This window comes from Sapajus apella, unplaced genomic scaffold (assembly GCF_009761245.1).
Source record: "Sapajus apella isolate SASKATOON/1434 unplaced genomic scaffold, GSC_monkey_1.0 scaffold13, whole genome shotgun sequence".
NCBI classification, from domain to species: Eukaryota; Metazoa; Chordata; class Mammalia; order Primates; family Cebidae; genus Sapajus; species Sapajus apella.
The window spans coordinates 3,439,360-3,457,869 of record NW_022436953.1 but is presented as its reverse complement, the minus strand read 5'-3'; the positions used below and the strand labels follow the sequence as shown (position 1 = coordinate 3,457,869).

The window sequence follows — 18,510 nt, the reverse complement described above, 5'->3', positions numbered from 1 at the left end:
TAGCAAACTTCCACCCTTGTGTTTTAAAAATGTAAATAGGTAGGCCAGTCGCAGTGGCTCACGCCTGTAATCCCAACACTTCGGGAGGCCAAGGGGGTCAGATCACGAGGTCAGGAGTTAGAGACCAGCCTAGCCAATATGGTGAAATCTCGTCTCTACTGAAAAAGACAAAAATTAGCCAGGCATGATGGTGCACTCCTGTAGTCCCAGATACTCCAGAGGCTGAGGCAGGAGAATCACTTGAACCCAGGAGGCGGAGGTTACAGTGAGCCAAGATTGCACCACTGTACTCCAGCCTGGGTGACAGAGTGAGACTCCATCTCAAAAAAAAAAAAAAAAAGGTAATTAGGTAAAAATTAGTGTTTATAGAATTTTACAGAAGCACATTGGCTAAAAGTGAGAGATTTGACAAAAATATTGGGGCATGGTGCCACATACCTGTAGTCTCAGCTACCCCAGGAGGCTGAGGCGGGAGGATCACTCAAGCCCAGAAGGTGGAGGACAGGTTGGGCAACATGCAAGACCCTATATCAAAACAGATAGGCAAGGCGTGGTGGCTCACGCCTGTAATCCCAGCACTTTGGGAGACTGAGGCAGGCAGAGCACTTGAGGTTAGGAATTTAGCACTAGCCTTGCTAACATGTTGAAACCCTGTCTCTACTAAAAATACAAAAATCAGCTAGGCGTGTTATCAGGGAAATCTCTTGAACCCAGCAGGTGGAAGTTGCAGCGAGCCAAGATTGTGGCACTACACTCTAGCTTGGGTGAGAGTGAGAATCCATCTCAAAAAAATAAAAACCCACACAATATTGGGGTGACTACTGAGTATGTTTGTCTTGCTGCTTCATAGGACTTTCCCTTAATATCCTTCTCATTCTGATACCCCTCTATTGGCCATTTTCTCCCCAGGCTTCCTAAAGTGTGGCACCGTATACCTGAGCCCCCACCCCTTTAAAGGCTCACCTCCATAGCAATGAGTGATGATAGCATTTTGGGTTGGGATATATGTAACGTTGAGAGCCATCTGATGGAAGGATCAGTTCGGTTCTGACTGCTGACAGAAATTGAGAGAAAATGTTGAACAGTTTTGTCATGCCACAAAATGGAAAGCCTGCCAAATAATAAAATTAGATAGATTGACTGACAGCAAGAAAACTAGCAAGAACATAAGCTGAGGGCCATTGACTGCATAATTTGGCATCTACGTTGGCATATGGGCTGATATTTGGGGACTTTACAGCATTCCTTTAAAAGAAAACAAGAGGACATCATGTTTCACATTAGATCTCCTGCTCGAGAGGAATTAGCAACATCCCCTGGGTTAGCTTACTGACAGAACACTGGCTTTATGTGCACACAGATATAAATATTAAAGACAAAAGGTCTAAAAGTGTTATAAAGTATCAAACCATTGTATGAGGCAAGAATGTTTTTTGCTTAGGGACTTTGTTTGCCCTTGAAATAGACTAATGGAGTATTTAGTCTGTTTGGGTTATAGCCTGGCACTGTGGAGATGGGGTTTCACTATGTTGATGAGGCTGGTCTCAAAAGAAAGCCAGGAAAACCAACCTGGGGTTCAAACTCTCACACAGTTGACTGTGTGACAGTAGAGTCAGCAAACAAAAGAGACAAAAGTCTCTGCTTTTATGGAGCTTGCATTTTCACTAGGAGGGTGGGTGAGGGAGATCAGGACAGTAAGCAAGCATTAGTCAATTCTAGTGCATGTGAGGGGGTATTTTTCACAAAGAAAGAAAGGAAACAGCACAGCAAGAGATATTGGGAATGCCAGAGTCGGATGGGAAACCAGATCGTGATGATCAATAGGGTACCAGGGCAATTGTCTTTGAGATGGTCACAGCATGAACCAAGACTTGAAGAAGGAGAGGTGATTGATTGGTTATTGTCCTAACACTATAGGAATCGTCTTGGTTCTAATTTGATAATTTACTTCTTAGTAAATTAAGAAACCCTACTGGGGCTAGGTGTGGTGGCTCACGCCTGTAATCCCAGCACTTTGGGAGTCAGAGGCAGATGGATCACCTGAGGTCGGGAGTTTGAGACCAGCCTGCCAACAGGGCAAAACCCTGTCTCTACTAAAAATACAAAAAGTTAGTGTGATAATAGTCACCTGTAATCCCAGCTACTCGGGAGGCTAAGGCAGGAGAATCACTTGAACCCAGGAGGTGGAGATTGCAGTGAGTCAGGATCACGCCCCTGCACTCCAGCCTGGACAACAAGAATGAAACGCCATCTCAAAAAAAGCAAAAAAAAGGAAACCTTACTAAGGACATAGGGGAATGCTAAAGAGATGATAAAAGCCCTCACCAGTTTTTTAATAATTAAAAGTCTTAGATTTTTCTCTGTGCCTCATTAGTCATAGTTTATGAAAATATGCTTATTTCAAATCTAAAATACCAAAGTAGTGAGAAAATTTCAAATTATGGAACTCATTTTTCCCAGACTGCTATTCTGGGTGACGGATGACAAAGGCTGGAAAGTTCGGTCTGTTCTGACTTGTGTCTGTCCTAACTTGCTCCAGGAGTCGGCGTGTGTGAAGGTGGTGGCTGCTGTGAGCATGTGGGATGTGTGCATGGAGAGAGGACACCGAGACCTCGAGCAGTTTGAGAGGGTGCATCGCTACATCAGCGACCAGCTCTTCACTAATTTTGTAAGTAACCTTTTCTTCAAAAGTTGGCCCCCTTCCCGAGGTCAACGCAAATACATCAGCTCATGCAAAAGTCAGTTCCACAGACACAGGCCCTGGGCACCAGGCACATTGGTCATCCTTTAGCTGTATTTGTATTGGGGTTGGATATTCACAGCATGACTTTCAGTTAGAGGGAAATGTAGGACCTATGTCTATACAAACAGGTTTTTTAAAAAATAGCTTGTGATTAATTTAGTTACAGAGGACAAAGGAAGACTAGGTAACTAGATTAACTCTGATCAAATAAAAACAACTGGCCAGGTGCAGTGGCTCATGCCTGTAATCCCAGCACTTTGGGAGGCCGAGGCGGCAGATCACCTGAGGTTGGGAGTTTGAGACCAACCTGACCAACATGAAGAAACCACGTCGCTATTAAAAATACAAAATTAGCCAGGTGTGGTGGCACATACCTGTAATCCCAGCTACTCAGGAGGCTCAGGCAGGAGAATCGCTTGAACTCAGGAAGCGGAGGTTGCAGTGAGCCAAGATCGCACCACTGCATTCCAGCCTGTGAGACAGAGTGAGACTCCACTTCAGGAAACCTCGAAAACGAATATTTAGGAACATAGTTAATATGTTACCAGAGATTTGAGATGGTAAAAACTACTTTATGAAGAAAGTACCAAAGACCAAATTTCTTGAGAAATTCTAAATCCATATATGTCGGATTGTTTAATCCCTAGTGGAAGAAACTGAATGGGGTTTGATAGTTTCTTGGGATCTATGGGTGGCCTGAGGGTGAAAGACATGCCCACCTGGGGAGCTGACAGGTGTTCTAATTGTCCGTTATTTTTAATAAGATGCTACTACACACCTGCTTATGTTCTTTATGTATTCATTGGCCTACCCTTAGTATCTGCCCCCTAGAATTAAAGAGAAAATTTTTTTTTTTTTTTTTTTGAGATGAGAATCTCACTCTGTCACCCAGGCTGGAGTGCTATGGTGTAATCTCGGCTCACTGCAACCTCCACCTCCCAGGTTCAAGCAATTCTCCTGCCTCAGCCTCCAGAGTAGCTGGGACTACAGGCATGTGCCACAACACCCAGCTAATTTTTGTATTTTTAGTAGAGTCTGGGTTTCACCAGGCTGGTCTTGAACTTCTGAACTCAAGTGATCCACCCATCTTGGCCTCTCAAAGTGCTAGGATTACGGGTGTGAGTCCCGGTTCCTGGCCAAGAGAAAAATTCTTTGGAAGATAAAAATGGACATTACGTGGTTATGATTAAAGGTTTATGAGTATATAAATGTTACTCTATTCCAGATTTATATAACAACTAAATCTGCAGTTAAATTTAAGCTATATAGACATGTACACATAATAAATGTTACCAGATAAACTATCACGTCTAGTCTCAAATGCACACATCATATCAATGAGCAGCTTAGCATTTATCAACTCAGGGAGCTCAAGTGAGATTCACATATTTTGCATATTCTTTGGTGTGGGAATTGTTGCAGTATCAAGTCAGAAGTCTGGTGGAGTATTTAAGTAGAGGCTAATCACAAATGTGGGATACTGTCCAACTAAGCAACGTGCCTTTCTCGTCCCTACAGAAGGAGAGGACAGAGCGGCTTGTCATCTCCCCCTTAAATCAGTTACTGAGCATGTTTACAGGGCCCCATAAGCTGGTACAGAAACGCTTTGACAAGCTCCTGGACTTCTATAACTGTACAGAACGGGCAGAGAAGCTAAAGGACAAGAAGACCCTGGAGGAGCTGCAGTCGGCCCGGAACAACTACGAGGCCCTGAATGCGCAGCTGCTGGACGAGCTGCCCAAGTTCCACCAGTACGCCCACGGCCTCTTCACTAACTGCGTCCACGGCTATGCCGAAGCCCACCGTGACTTCGTGCACCAGGCTCTGGAGCAGTTAAAGCCACTGCTTTCAGTGAGTTTCTTACTCCTTCAGTGGGATAATCATCTATGGCCGTCACCTGGTATTTTTCTGGGCAAAATGGTAGCATAGTTTGAAACATTATCTGAACTACATAAACTGAATGTGTCACTAGTTCAGTTCTTTCAGGAATTTTTTTTTTTTTTTTTTTTTTTTTTTTTGAGACAGAGTGGAGCTCTGTCGCCCAGGCTGTAGTGCAATGGCATGATCTCAGCTCACTGCAACCTCTGCCTCCTGGGTTTAAGTGATTGTCTACCTCAGCCTCCTGAGTAGCTGGGATTACAGGTGCCTGCCACCATGCCTGGCTAATTTTTGTATTTTTAGTAGCGATGGGGTTTCACTGTGTTGGCCAAGTTGGTCTTGATCTCCTGACCTCGTAATCCTCCCACCTTGGCCTCCCAAAGTGCTGGGGTTACAAGGATAAGCCACTGTGCCCAGCCAGGAATTCTTGATCCCTTGATGGTGCCATGAAGCCTGTGGCTTCTGAAACATCTCTTTCCCTCTTAGGCAGTTTCCAGAAGAGTCAGCCAACCTGGCCCTGCAGGCAGTGCCCCGGAGAGCCTTGTGTCTTGTGTCAGGCTACTGTGTCGGTAGCTCAGAGAGTGAGCTGCAGCTGAGCTTCAGCTTCTAGTGGTTCTAATGAGACTGTCAGCCCTGGGATATTTCATCTGTGTTTCTTCTTTTCTCTATCTCGGCTCTCCCACGGACTCCAGTTACTTAAAGTGGCCGGCAGGGAAGGAAACCTGATTGCCATCTTTCACGAAGAGCACAGCAGAGTTCTGCAGCAACTCCAGGTTTTCACCTTCTTCCCGGAGTCTCTTCCAGCCACCAAGAAACCGTTTGAGAGGAAAACCATTGAACGCCAGTCTGCTCGAAAGCCACTCCTGGGCCTGGTGAGCAGGGAACTGAGAGGAGCTGCCCAGCCTCGGAGTGAAGAGTGGGAACCCTGCAGCCAGGTCCCGGGGCCAGATCTCACTATTGGGGTTTCTGTATTTCATAATGAATGGAGAATAGTGGTTGCATTCTCACCTGTCTTGGACTCCTGCATTCGCCGAGTATTAACTCATTAGTTCATTAATTCAGGGAACTGATTTAAGGGCATATTAATTCGGCCAGACCTCCCTATTTTTGATCAGGTATTCATAAAAGTAATACAGCTAAACAGTTAATGGCTGCCTCCCTTTTTTATGTGGAGTTAGTCTTTAACTCAGTTCTTCTATATTTTAAAAATTAGGATAACACACACCAGATTATATGGGTTCACAGTCTACAGGACTGCTGATATGTCTTTGCTTACAATATTTTTGCCCTGTATATGATCCCATGGACATTAATTTATATTATTTTAAAAAGGAGAATTGAATTATTATTTTTTGAGAGAGTCTTGCTCTGTAACCCAGGCTGGAGTGCAGTGGTGCCATCTCAGCTCAGTGCAACCTCCACCTCCTGGGTTGGAGTGATTCTCCTGCCTCGGCCTCTGGAGTACCTGGGATTACAGGCATGCATCACCATGACTGGCTAATTTTTTATTTTTAGTAGAGACAGGGTTTTGCTATGCTTACCAGACTAGTCTCGAACTCCTGGTGTCAAGTGTGCTGGGATTACAGGTGTGAGCCACTGCACCCAGCCTGAATTTATCATTACCTTTATTTTTTCTTATGATTTACTTGCTTTCACAGATGGGGAACTCAAGATAGATGAACCTAACTGAGAATTTCGCTAACAAAATACAAGACCTAATGTCACTTAGATATTTTGATTTTTTTAAAGTGGCATTTTAATTACAAGTTACAAGAAAACAAATATAAGAATAGGTGTGTGTTAAAATTTCTTAACTATGGAGGCATCAAACATTGCCTAAGGGCTCATGATTTTTACCTAGCCGCATGGGCTAGCTTCATCACAAACACATCTGATGGGGGTGATGGGGCAGTGACCGACTGTTTCTGCCTCATTTCTGAGACTGGCTGCATGTTGGGATTAAATATGGCTGCTGGGGTAATGGCCACTGAGGGATTTTTGTTGATATATCTCCTCTTGCCTTTCAGCCAAGTTACATGCTACAGTCAGAAGAACTCCGGGCCTCCCTCCTGGCCAGGTATCCCCCTGAAAAACTCTTCCAAGCAGAGCGGAACTTTAATGCTGCCCAAGACTTGGATGTCTCACTTTTGGAAGGTGACCTGGTGGGTGTGATTAAGAAAAAAGACCCTATGGGCAGTCAGAACCGCTGGCTGATTGACAATGGAGGTAAGAATCTTAAGCAGCAGGTGAATGGAACTATTTTTTAAAAAAGAAAGTAGTTTTGGCTACACCCAAATCTTGACTAGGCCAGAAAAAAAAAAAGTGGCTTTGATTAAGGGGAAAAATAACCTTAACCTTCTCTAGAGAGTGAAGATCATCACTGAAACAAAAGCTGGTTTTGTTTTGACAAATTCCAGAGGAGACGCCGTTGCTTATCTTGCAAGCTCTTTCCATGTCTTATAGCACGTACAGGCAGGAAGTCCCGCCTCAAGGAATCCTGTTGCTTCTTAGCCTGTTCCCAGTATGCCACAAAATAAGCTGCCCTCTTCCAGATTTTTTTTTTTTTTTTTGAGCCAGTCTTGCTCTGTCAGTCACCCAGGCTGGAGTGCAGTGGCACAATCATAGCCTACTGTAACCTGAAACTCCAGGGTTCAAGGGATCCTCCTGCTTAGCTGGGACTACAGATGTACCATCGTGCCCCGCTAATTTTTTAATTATTTTGTAGATATGAGACCTTGCCTCGTTGTCCAGGCTGGTCTCTAACTTTAGGCTCAAGCCATCCTCCTGCCTTGACCTCCCAAATGCTGAGATTATAGGTGTGTGCCACTGCGCCTATCACCTCTTCCAATTTCTGTGAATTTGTCTTGTGGAAATTAAAAACCTGTGGGATTTCGGTTTTTTTTTCTCCCTATACAGTTTTACCTCATGACTATTTAGGGAATTACTTTAAAAACAGCTTACAGCTTTTTTGGAGGGGGAGTGATTTATAGAATTTAAATAAGTCTACAAGGGGTAATACTGACCTGTAATCCCTTTTTCCACAATTCCAAAATCCAAACAGCTCTAAAACACAAGGATTTTTTTTTTTTTTTTCAGAACACTTTTGCGAAAACCTGAACAAAGGTGATGTGTGACTGTAATTGTAACTTACCCCTTTTGGTGTAAATAGTCATGTGTGTATATTTTTCATTTTTATTATTTTTTGAGACAGGATCTAGCACTGTCGCCCAGGCTAGAGGGCAGTGGCACAATCTCAGCTCACTGAAACCTCCGCCCTCCAGGCTCAAGCAATTCTCCTGCCTCAGCCTTGCAAGTAGCATATACTACCACACCAGGCTAATTGTAGAGATGGGGTTTCACCATGTTGGCCAGGCTGGTCTCCAACTCTTGACTTCAGGTGATCCACCCAACTTGACCTCCCCAAGTGCCAGGATTACAGGCATGAGCCATAGTGCCTGGCCTTATTTTTTAAATGCTTGATTGCAATCTGATTCAGCCAAGAGGTTGGTCACATCATGGATAGGTAAGTACATCTCCAACATAAATGACACAACATCAGAACTTTCCCATTTGCAATGATGTGAGATACTTAAGGCTTTATTCTGTTTATAACTGACACATACTTGTTCATATCTATGTAGTATGGTGTGATTTTTTTTTTTTTTTTTTTTGAGACAGGGTCTAGCTTTGTCATCCAGGCTGGATTTCACTGATGCGATCTTGGCTCACTGTAACGTCCACCTCCCAGGCTCAAGCAATCCTCCCGCCTCAGCCTCCTGCATAGCTGGGACCAGAGGCATGCACCACCATGCCCAGATAATTTTATTATTTATTTTTTCATTTTTTATTTATAGTACAGACAGTCTCCCTGTGTTGCCCAGGCTATAAGCTTGTTATTTCTTTTTTTTTTTTTTTTTGAGACGGAGTCTCACTCTGTCACCAGGCTGGAGTGCTGTGGTGCAGTCTCGGCTCACTGCAACCTCCACCTCCCAGGTTCAAGCGATTCTCCTGCCTCAGCCTCCTGAGTAGCTGGTACTACAGGTACATGCCACTGTGCCCAGCTAATCTTTGTATTTTTAGCAGAGATGGGGTTTCAACATGTTGGCCAGGATGGTCTTGATCTCCTGACCTTGTGATCCGCCTGCCTCGGCCTCCCAAAGTGTAGGGATTACAGGCATGAGCCACTGCGCCCAGCCTAAGCTTGTCATTTCTTTATGGTGAGAACATTTAGAATCGTCTCTTCTAGCCATCTTAAAATATACATTATTAGCTATAGTCACCTTACTGTGCAATAGGACACCAAAGCTTACTTCTCCTAACTTTGTACCTGTTGAAGAACCTCTCCCTATTCTTACCTCCCCCATAGCCAGACCTCCCTCTCCACCACCGCAGCCTCTGGTAACTAGCATTCTACTGCCGACTTCTATGAGATTATATGGTATTTGTGTTTCTGTACCTGGCTCATTTCACTTAACAAAATGTCCTCCCGGTTCAACCATGTGGCTGCAAATCACAGGATCTCATTCTGAATATTATTAACAGAATTAATTATAGGGTGCTGACTCTGCTGGGGGGTTTTACAAACTATGTAGTACAGGTACTTGACTACCTTCCCAGAATTAAAAGAATCTGAATTCCAAAACATGTCTGGCCCTACACGTTTTAGATAGGGATTGTGGTCCCATGCAATAGACCTCTAGGTACTTGCCACCCAGAACTGAAAAATGTCACACTTCTTGGTTTCTTTAAAAGCATCTTGTGAATTTTCTCTCCCCACTTCTGCTTATCCAGAACAAGATATTAGAAGTAGGAAAGGAAGGACAGAGGATGGAGCCTATTAGGGTGACATCAGGTGACAGCTGCTGATGGGGTCAGAGACAGATGGACCCCTGTAAAGGTCCAAGCTGTTCAAGAAAGTGCTCCATTCTTTGGTTTTTATCTACTCAAACTTAAGAAGTGGTAGCAAGAAGCCCACAGTATTCAGATCAGCTGTTCAACCCTCTCCCCTTCCGGTGTCCCCAGGGCTTTTCTCCATTCATACAGCAGATGTCTGTGGAGGGTCTGCTGTGTGTGTCTTTTCAGGTACAAGAAATGCATCAAAGATCAAGAGAGTGATGGCCCTTGTTCTCATGGAGGCTACATACTCTGGCTCTGTGCCTTGACACTGTTATGAAAACTTGTCGTGAATCCTCACGCAATCCCTAATTTATGCTTAAGTTTTAGCTGAAAGCCCCCTTGGTCATCATCTTGGGCAATTTATAAACATGAACATGTGCAGTACATGTTACATGTATAGTCTAACATAAACTGCTTCCTACGTTAGAACATCCTCCCAGTATATCCAGACTCCCAGAGCAAAGGATTCAAGTGTCCTGGAGGGAAAGAAGGCAGGGAGGCCTATGGAGGGGTTTCTTGAGCTGAGACTTTTTTTGAGATGGAGTTTCATTCTTGGTGCCCAGGTTGGAATGTAATGGTATGTCTCAACTCACTGCAACCTCCAGCTCCTGGGTTCAAGCAACTCTCCTGTCACAGCCTCCCAAGTAGCTGGGATTACAGGCGACCACCACTATGCCTGGCTAATTTTTTTTTTTCTTTTTTTTAGTAGAGACAGGGTTTCACCACGTTGGCCAAGCTGGCCTTGAACTCTTGACCTTCAATGATCCACTCACCTCAGCCTCCCAAAGTGCTGGGATTACAGGCATGAGCCACTGCATCTGACCTTTTAATAGTGATGGGGTCTCGCTGTGTTGACCAGGGAACTGGACTCAAAAGATCCTCCCATCTCAGCTTCCCAAAGAGCTGGGATTACAGCCCTTGCACCCGGCCGAGGCTGGTTCTTAACTCTTGTCCACGCTTGGTATATTTGCACATAGGCTTAGTGAAGTCTTCCTCTTAGGCACGATCTAGGTGTCCTATGACATTCTCTTCCCATGCGCATTCCCACACCTATGGTTGTTTTCATTATCGTCTTCTTGGCTGGCCGTGGGCCTCCTGGGCACGCATCTGCCGTGAGGTTATGACATGAACGAACTGGTAGGCAGCTGCAGCCCTTCATCTCTACCTACACACATCACATCCTGGGACTGAGTATTCCGAGATACTTTGGCACTAGGCATCGTATTTTGTGTGTCTCACTATTGGCCTGGCTTTTAAGTTTTTGTTTTACTCTCTTCATTTTACAGATGAATGGCCTAGCTTTTAGACCAGCTTTTTCTCTCGATTCCCTGCTCCCTCCGTCTGTCCATCCTTCTGCTAAGAGATCTTGTTTGTATTTCCTGTTTCCTTTGTAGTCACCAAAGGCTTTGTGTACAGCTCCTTCCTAAAGCCCTACAATCCTCGCCGCAGCCACTCCGATGCCTCCGTGGGCAGCCACTCCTCCACAGAGTCTGAACACGGCAGCTCCTCCCCCAGGTTCCCACGCCAGAACAGCAGCAGCAGCCTGACCTTCAACCCCAGCAGCATGACTGTGTCCTTTACCTCAGGTGCTTGCCCGAGGCAGCCTCAAGATGCATCTCCACTGAAGGAATGTGACCAAGGGACTCTCGGTGCATCCCTGAATCTGGGTAATTCAGAGAGTGGTCCTTCTAGATGCCCTTCAGACCCAGACTCTACTTCCCAGCCAAGGTCAGGGGACTCTGCAGATGTAGCTAGAGATGTAAACCAACCCGCTGCCACCCCGAGGAGCCACCGGAACTTCAGGCATCCAGAAACGGTTGGCTACTCTGTACCAGGACGAAATGGGCAAGGTCAAGACCTCATAAAAGGAGGTGCAAGAGCAGCCCAGGCTCCTGAAGACAGAAGTCCAGAGCCAGAAAGCAGTGATGCAGAAGGCAACCAGGTGAGTGCACACTGGCCTGCCACCATGGCCCACGTGGCAGCAGATGTGTTGTGGGTACAGGCAGGAGTGAGGCAGAAGCGGCTTGCCTGAGGCCTAGGGTGACCTGAGATGAGCTCGCAGCACAAGCAATTTCAAGGAATCTGACGGCAGAGCCTCTGAGCACCTTCCCTGGCTACCCCTCTGTGTCGCCAGGCGTTTAAAAGGTGACATAATGAAAACTATTACCCTTCCAGTTCACTAATTCTTCAATTGTATAACATCTGTTTACTCCACCTGTTTGGTTTTTGATTCAAGTAACTGTATTTTTATTTCTGGAATTTAGAAATGAAATTCTGCCCGTTTCAGTTTTTCTTTTTGAGATGGAGTCTGTTGCCCAGGCTGGAGTGCAGTGACAAGATCTCAGCTCACTGCAACCTCAGCCTCTTGAGGAGCTGGGCTTTCAGGTATGCACCAACACATAGGGCTAATTTTTGTATTTTCAGTAGAGACAGGGGCTTCACCACGTTGACCAGGCTGGTCTTGAACTGCTGGCCTCAAAAGTGATCTGCCCACCTTGGCCTCCCAAAGTCCTGGGATTACAGATGTGAACCACCATGCCCCAGCCCCAGTTTTTCCTGTTCTCTTTGTAATGGCCTGGTCCTGTTTATAAATTTGTAGTCTTTGTATCTTGAACATTTGGGGTTTTTTTTTTTTTTTTTTTTTTTGAGACGGAGTCCTGCTCTCTGTCGCCCAGGGACAGACTACCTTGGCTCACTGCAACCTCTGCCTCCTCGGTTCAAGAAATTCTCCTAAGTGGCCGGGCATGGTGGCTCACAGCTGTAATCCCAGCACTTTGGGAGGCTGAGGCAGGAGGATCACAAGGTCAGGTTATGGAGACCATCCTGGCTGATGTGGTGAAACCCCGTCTCCACTAAAATACAAAAAAAAATTAGCCGGGTGTGGTGGCATGCACCTGTAGTCCCAGCTATTTGGGAGGCTGAGGCAGGAGAATCAGCTGAACCTGCGAGGAGGTGGTTGCAGTGAGCTGAGATCGCGCTACTGCACTTCAGCCTGGCAACAGAGTAAGACTCCGTCTGGGAAAAAAAATTTTCTTGCATCAGCCTCCCTAGTAGCTGAGACTATTTAGTAGAGATGAGGTTTCACCATGTTCGCCAGGATGGTCTTGATCACCTACCTGACCTCCTGATCCCCACCGTGGCCTCTCCATTGTGCTGGGATTCCCACTGTGAGCCACCACACCTGGCCGTATCGTGAACATTTTAAACCTGCATGCTTTAAAGCCACTTTCAGATTCATAGCTGCAGAGTCCACTTCACCTTTTGTTGCCTTTGCTCGCTCTTCAGCTGAGCGTCTTCCTGTGTTGATGGTCAAGTTTGTCTGTGAGCTCATCTCCAGCAGGATTTGCCCTCATGAGAAGTCCCAGTTGCATCCTGGGTTGTAGAGGTGCTGCCTCTACCAGTGTCTGGATTCAGAGGCTGGTTTTTACCCACTTTCTCAGTTCAAGCTTCCCACAGCACATTCCTCAGTGCCACGGCCGAGCTTCGTGCATGCTTGTTTTTCTGGCGATTTCTCTTACTACTCATGGCCTGGGTCAAATATCTCCATTCTGGGCCTACCAAGTGGACAGTTATTTTATAAACATCAAGGGGGGAGAAAAGGACCTTTCTTAGATTCTGACTTTGAGCAGAGAATGTAGTTGTAGTCTCATTAGCTCCTGTCCCTGACCAGGTCCTAAAGCTCTGGCCCTGAATGTGTGTCCCTCCTTGGGCCCCCGTGGGCCTCATGGCTTCTCCTCCTAATCCCTGAGCCCCTCCCTTTGCTGGGCATTAGACGTTTGTGGCACCTAGAGATCAACCTTTCTTTCTTTGAAGTTGGCTGTGGTTTCTGGGATTTTTCAATTCAGAATTTGTGTTTGAGGTATGGAAGGGTATGCTCATCTCCTACCCTTTAAAGCAACTCTGAAAGATTGAAAAGGTATGAATTTTTTTTTTTTTTTAGATGGATTTTGCTCTTGTTGTCCAGGCTAGAGTGCAATGCAGTAATCTTGGCTCACTACCACCTCTGCCTTGTAGGTTCAAGTAATTCTCCTGCCTCAGCCTCCAGAGTAGCTGGGATCACAAGCATGCACCACCACACCCGGCTAATTTTGTGTTTTTAGTAGAGATGGGGTTTCTCCATGTTGGCCAGGCTGGTCTTGAACTCCCCACCTCAGGTGATCCACCCACCTCAGCCTCCCAAAGTGCTGGGATTACAGACATGAGCCACCGCACCTGGCTGAATTTTTTTTTTTTTTTTAAATAAGTAGAGTCTTGTTCTGTTCCTCAGGCTGGAATGCAGTAGTGCTGTCTTGGCTCACTGCAACCTCTGCCTCCTGGGTTCAGGCAATTCTCCTTCCTCAGTCCCTGGAGTGGCTGAGAATCACAGGTACCACCAAGCCCAACTATTTTTGGTATAAATGGGGTTTTACCATGTTGGCCATCTGGTCTGCTCACCTTCGCCTCCCAAATTGATGTTTTCTTTAAATCATCCTTATTATGGTAGCCATCATCCATATGTACCTATTTAATGTTCGTTAAAATTAAGATGAAAAATTGAGTTCTTCTGTCTCATTAGCTGTATTTCAGGGGCTCAGCAGCCACATGTGGGCATGTGGATGTGGGACCCTCCCCTTCACTGCATGAAGTTCTCTTGGATGGCGTTGCTCCCAGCAATTTCCCATTTTCTCTCTCTCCCTCACACAGGTCTATTTTGCTGTCTACACCTTCAAGGCACGAAACCCAAATGAGCTGAGCGTGTCAGCCAATCAGAAACTCAAGATCCTCGAGTTTAAAGATGTTACAGGAAATACAGAGTGGTGGTTAGCTGAGGTTAACGGGAAGAAGGGCTACGTTCCATCCAATTATATCCGCAAAACCGAGTACACCTGAGCCCACGCTGCCCGCCACCCAGCCTTACTGCTTTCAGTCTGCCGAGGGTTCTGGCGGCCCACCAAGAGGGCGCCTGCTCCTGAGACACAGGCCCTGTCTGCGTTGCTTAACTGTGGCATGGTGGAGTACACCACGGATCTCGTTCTCCTCGATTGGGTTGTTAACCTTGATGCTCACTAGAATCTCTAGAATTTGAAATGGACCCTGGGGCTTTGCAGATGACTTAGTGACCGTGAGAAGAGAGACAAGTTCTGGAGCTGGCCTTTGGAAAGGAGAAACTTGCAAGCAGAAGCCCAGTGACCTGTCTATGCAGGAAGCTGTGCTCTAACAATAGACAATAGACAATGTTGGCATTGGTTATGCTGTACTGCGTTTGGGGTGGCCCCATGTTCCATGCTCAGACAGCAACTCAGATGAAGAGAAGAATTAATGGCTCTGGGCACCCCACGAGGCAGTGCTTGCACGTGGCCAGGAGTTTGTTGGGATTGAACCAAACTTAGTGCTTCAAAGCTCCTGGGACACCTCCAGTGCCTAGCATACGGTCTCATATACGTGCTCCCCCTAATTTCAACACTACCTTCTGTAATATTGTTTTTCACTCTATTCCCAGATTGGTTATGCAAAATTCAACTGCCTTCTACTTTTAGAAGTGTTTAGGGTCTTTCTTTTCTGTTGACCCTTCATCTGAAAGATTCTCTTCCCTTGTTAGATACAATCACTGACACTTTCTGAGATGGAGTCTTGCTATGTTGCCCAGGCTGGTCTTGAACTCCTGGGCTCACGCAACCCTTGGGCCTCCACCTCCCTGCTGGGATTACAGGCATGAGCCATCACACCCCAGCCTCAGTGACACCTTTCTGATGGCCATCTTTTCTTTACATAGTCTGTGTGTAATGTCTGTGGCCCCCTGCCCTGGGCTCGATAACCAATAGATTTTCCTAGAGTAACAGTATGAGAGCTCCAGCCATTCCATTAAAAGTATTACTTCTGCCTTGAGCTGAAACCAGTTGAGCCCAGTGAAAAACTGGATGTCTTTCTCCTTCATCCAAGCACCCTACGACTGTTTAGTTATATCTGTAGATGCAGACAACGGAACACATGTGACTTATTTGAATTGGGATAAGGCGTTCCAGAAGTAGCTTATCCTAGACTTGGAAATGAGATTTTCTTTTTCACCACTAACTTCTATGCTTCAGAGATGACATTCAAAGCCAGATTCCCAAGTGCCTGATCATACCTCCCAGTCTCAGGAAGATATTTGCTACCCCTTAGACCAAGAATCTTAAGATCTTCCCCAGCTACGAAGCTTATCTTGGAATGGGAAACCATGAGTTTTGTCTTTTAAAAGAAAGGGAAGAAAGAATAGCCTTACAGCCCCTGCCACTCCGAGTGCACATTTAGCCTTAAATCCTGGGAATCTGGGGAGACACCATGGAGTCCTTACATCCACAGTGTCTCTGCTGGTCACGGTCAGAAGGCAGTAACGCGAGTCCTTTTGTGAAGAGTGTTTCTACTTAGAGGTGTTTATATTTAAGTAGTTCTTTTATAAATAAAAGCATTTCTAATGGCCATGGATGTTTTCTTGTCTTCTCTCCATGTTTAAGCTGAAAGATTCTCCTGAGCTTCTGGGGATGCCTTCTTGACAATAAGTGATGCCCAGATTCTGGGAGAATAGGAGAGTTAACCGAAGAAATCCAGGCCCAAAGTCATTTTTTCAAATATGTCAACAGAATCTGTATATACTCAGGCTGAGTGCTGTGGCTCACACCTGTAATCCCTGCACTTTGGAAGGCCAACACAGGTGGATCACTTGAGGCCAAGAGTTTGAGACCAGCCTGGCCAACATGGTGAAACCCTGTCTCTACTGAAAATAAAAAAATTAGCTTCTTGTGATACTGCACACCTATAGTCCTGGCTGCTTGAATCTGGTGGCAGAGGCTGCAGTGAGCCAAGATCACACCACTGCACTCCAGCCTGGATGACAGCAAGACCCTGTCTCTAGAAAAAAAATTTTTTTAAATCTGTGTACTCAAGATGTCCATGCTGCAGGTGATCGCCTCTATTTTCAGCCATCTTGTCCTGTGAAATTCTAGCAGAACAGAAGAGCTAGGATCTCTAGGGGACAAGTATTTCTCTGATAGTGCAGATGTGGACACTGATATACGAGATTATCTAACAAGGTCACAGAGTAGCAGCTCAGGCAGTTGGGGGCAGGGAAGGGAATGGCAGGGCTAGTGGCAGAGATGGGATTGAAGACAGTATGATGGGTGACAGTGAAGCAATCACCCGGTATTCTTAAGGAATAGCCACAGTTGAATGGGTCGGCTGTGGGAAAGCAGCTTACAAGTCATCTGGGCCACTCTCATTTGCTGGACTAGGAAAATGGGGTCCAGAGACATTCTGACTTGCCTGAGTTATACATCAAGTTTTTGAGGGGTTGTCAATGGACACTCAGGCTCAAGCCAAGTCTTTCTATGTACCTTGTTCTGGAGCCAGACTGTCTGGCTTCAGACTTTGAACAGCTTTGTGGTGTTGGCAACTTAACTGACCTTTGCCTCGGTTCCCTGGTTGAGGTAGAGATAGTAACAGGATTCGTTGAGTTTCTACATGCAGCGTGCTGGAACAGGACAGCTGCAAGGTGCTGGAATAGGACTTTCAGTGCTTGTCCTCCCACAGAAACATCTTAAACAACTATCCATGCATGAAAATACCCTAAGAGCTTAGAAAGCCATGTGAGATGACAGCATCTGGGTAGAGCACGCAAATATTAATAAGATGGATTGGAGAGGGCAGGGAAGACATGTTCACGTGACCTGTGGTGACCCCTCCCTCAGCCACAGGCAGCACAGCACACATCAAAACACCCTCTGCATTGGGGGAAGAGACGGAAGCGAGTCCCAGATCCAACCATGGACCTCAGCACCACCCCCAGTAAAACCCAGTGCCCAGCAGGCCTTCACAGCCCCAGAATCTAGGCTGGTAGCTGTGCACTGAGCCCCCAGGCCTGCCTGCAGCATAGGGTCACAGGGGAATGTCTGAGACCACCAAGGATACTCATGGTACTCATGTTTGTTCAAGACCACACGCCTGCCCACTCTTGCTAGAGGAGTAGTAAGGGCCTAGTATGACAAGCCGGTATTACTATAGATCGCCTATCTATAGATCTAAGATAGATAGATCCCAGATTTCTAGCTTAGGAAAAACAGAAGATGGCAGAAAAGTGATGGGTGCCAATGGACCATCCAGCTGGAAAGGGGAAAGAAATTATACATGCAAAGCATTTCAACAGGATTGGTGCTTAGTCCTGAGTTCACGGTGAGTTAAGTCATCGATCCCTTTCCTTATGTTTCACTCTTGATTCAAGCCATGAGGAAGAGGAACCCGGAAACATAGTCCTGGATGGAGATTGTGTCTTGCAGGAGCTGGTTGTTACCAGCCTGTACCCATCGCTCCCACAGCACCCTCCCCACCCAAAGCACCCACCATCAAATTCCCCTTCCAGCTCTGCAGATCCAGCAGGAGGTTCGTGTGAAGGAATCACATCAGATATAGGTAGGAAAAAGATTCAGGTGGCTGGGCGCGGTGGCTCACACCTGTAATCCCAGCATTTTGGGAGGCCTAGGCAGGTGGATCACTTGAGGTCAGGAGTTTAAGACCAGCCTGGCCAACATGGTGAAACCCAGTATCTAAAAAAATTTAAAAATTTTTAGGGCCGGGCGAGGTGGCTCACGCCTGTAATCCCAGCACTTTGGGAGGCCGAGGCGGGTGGATCACGAGGTCAAGAGGTCGAGACCATCCTGGTCAACATGGTGAAACCCCGTCTCTACTAAAAATACAAAAAATTAGCTGGGCATGGTGGCGCGTGCCTGTAATCCCAGCTGCTGGGGAGGCTGAGGCAGGAGAATTGCCTGAACCCAGGAGGCGGAGGTTGCGGTGAGCTGAGATCGTGCCATTGCACTCCAGTCTGGGTAACAAGAGCGAAACTCCATCTCAAAAAAAAAAAAAAAAAAAAAATTAAAGTAAAATGTATAAATAAATAAAGAATGAATGAATGAATGAATGAATAAAAAGAAAAAAGTAAAAGATTCAGGCATTAGTGAGCCACTCTACTTGCTTTACCGTCC

The 18,510-nt window shown here is 46.0% G+C and overlaps 1 protein-coding gene across 2 annotated transcripts in view; it reads left to right on the top strand.

Moving 5' to 3' along the window:
* Nucleotides 1-15,957, top strand: part of DNMBP (dynamin binding protein) — a 133,798-nt gene extending 117,841 nt beyond the window's left edge. For both annotated transcript variants that reach the window (XM_032281280.1, XM_032281281.1), the window contains 6 exons: nt 2,540-2,668; nt 4,262-4,594; nt 5,314-5,493; nt 6,649-6,847; nt 10,912-11,459; nt 14,201-15,957. In XM_032281280.1, the coding sequence (XP_032137171.1) occupies nt 2,540-2,668; nt 4,262-4,594; nt 5,314-5,493; nt 6,649-6,847; nt 10,912-11,459; nt 14,201-14,386 (1,575 nt within the window). In that variant the 3' untranslated portion in view covers nt 14,387-15,957. The remainder of the gene's footprint in view (nt 1-2,539; nt 2,669-4,261; nt 4,595-5,313; nt 5,494-6,648; nt 6,848-10,911; nt 11,460-14,200) is intronic.
* The last annotated feature ends 2,553 nt before the right edge of the window (nt 15,958-18,510 follow it).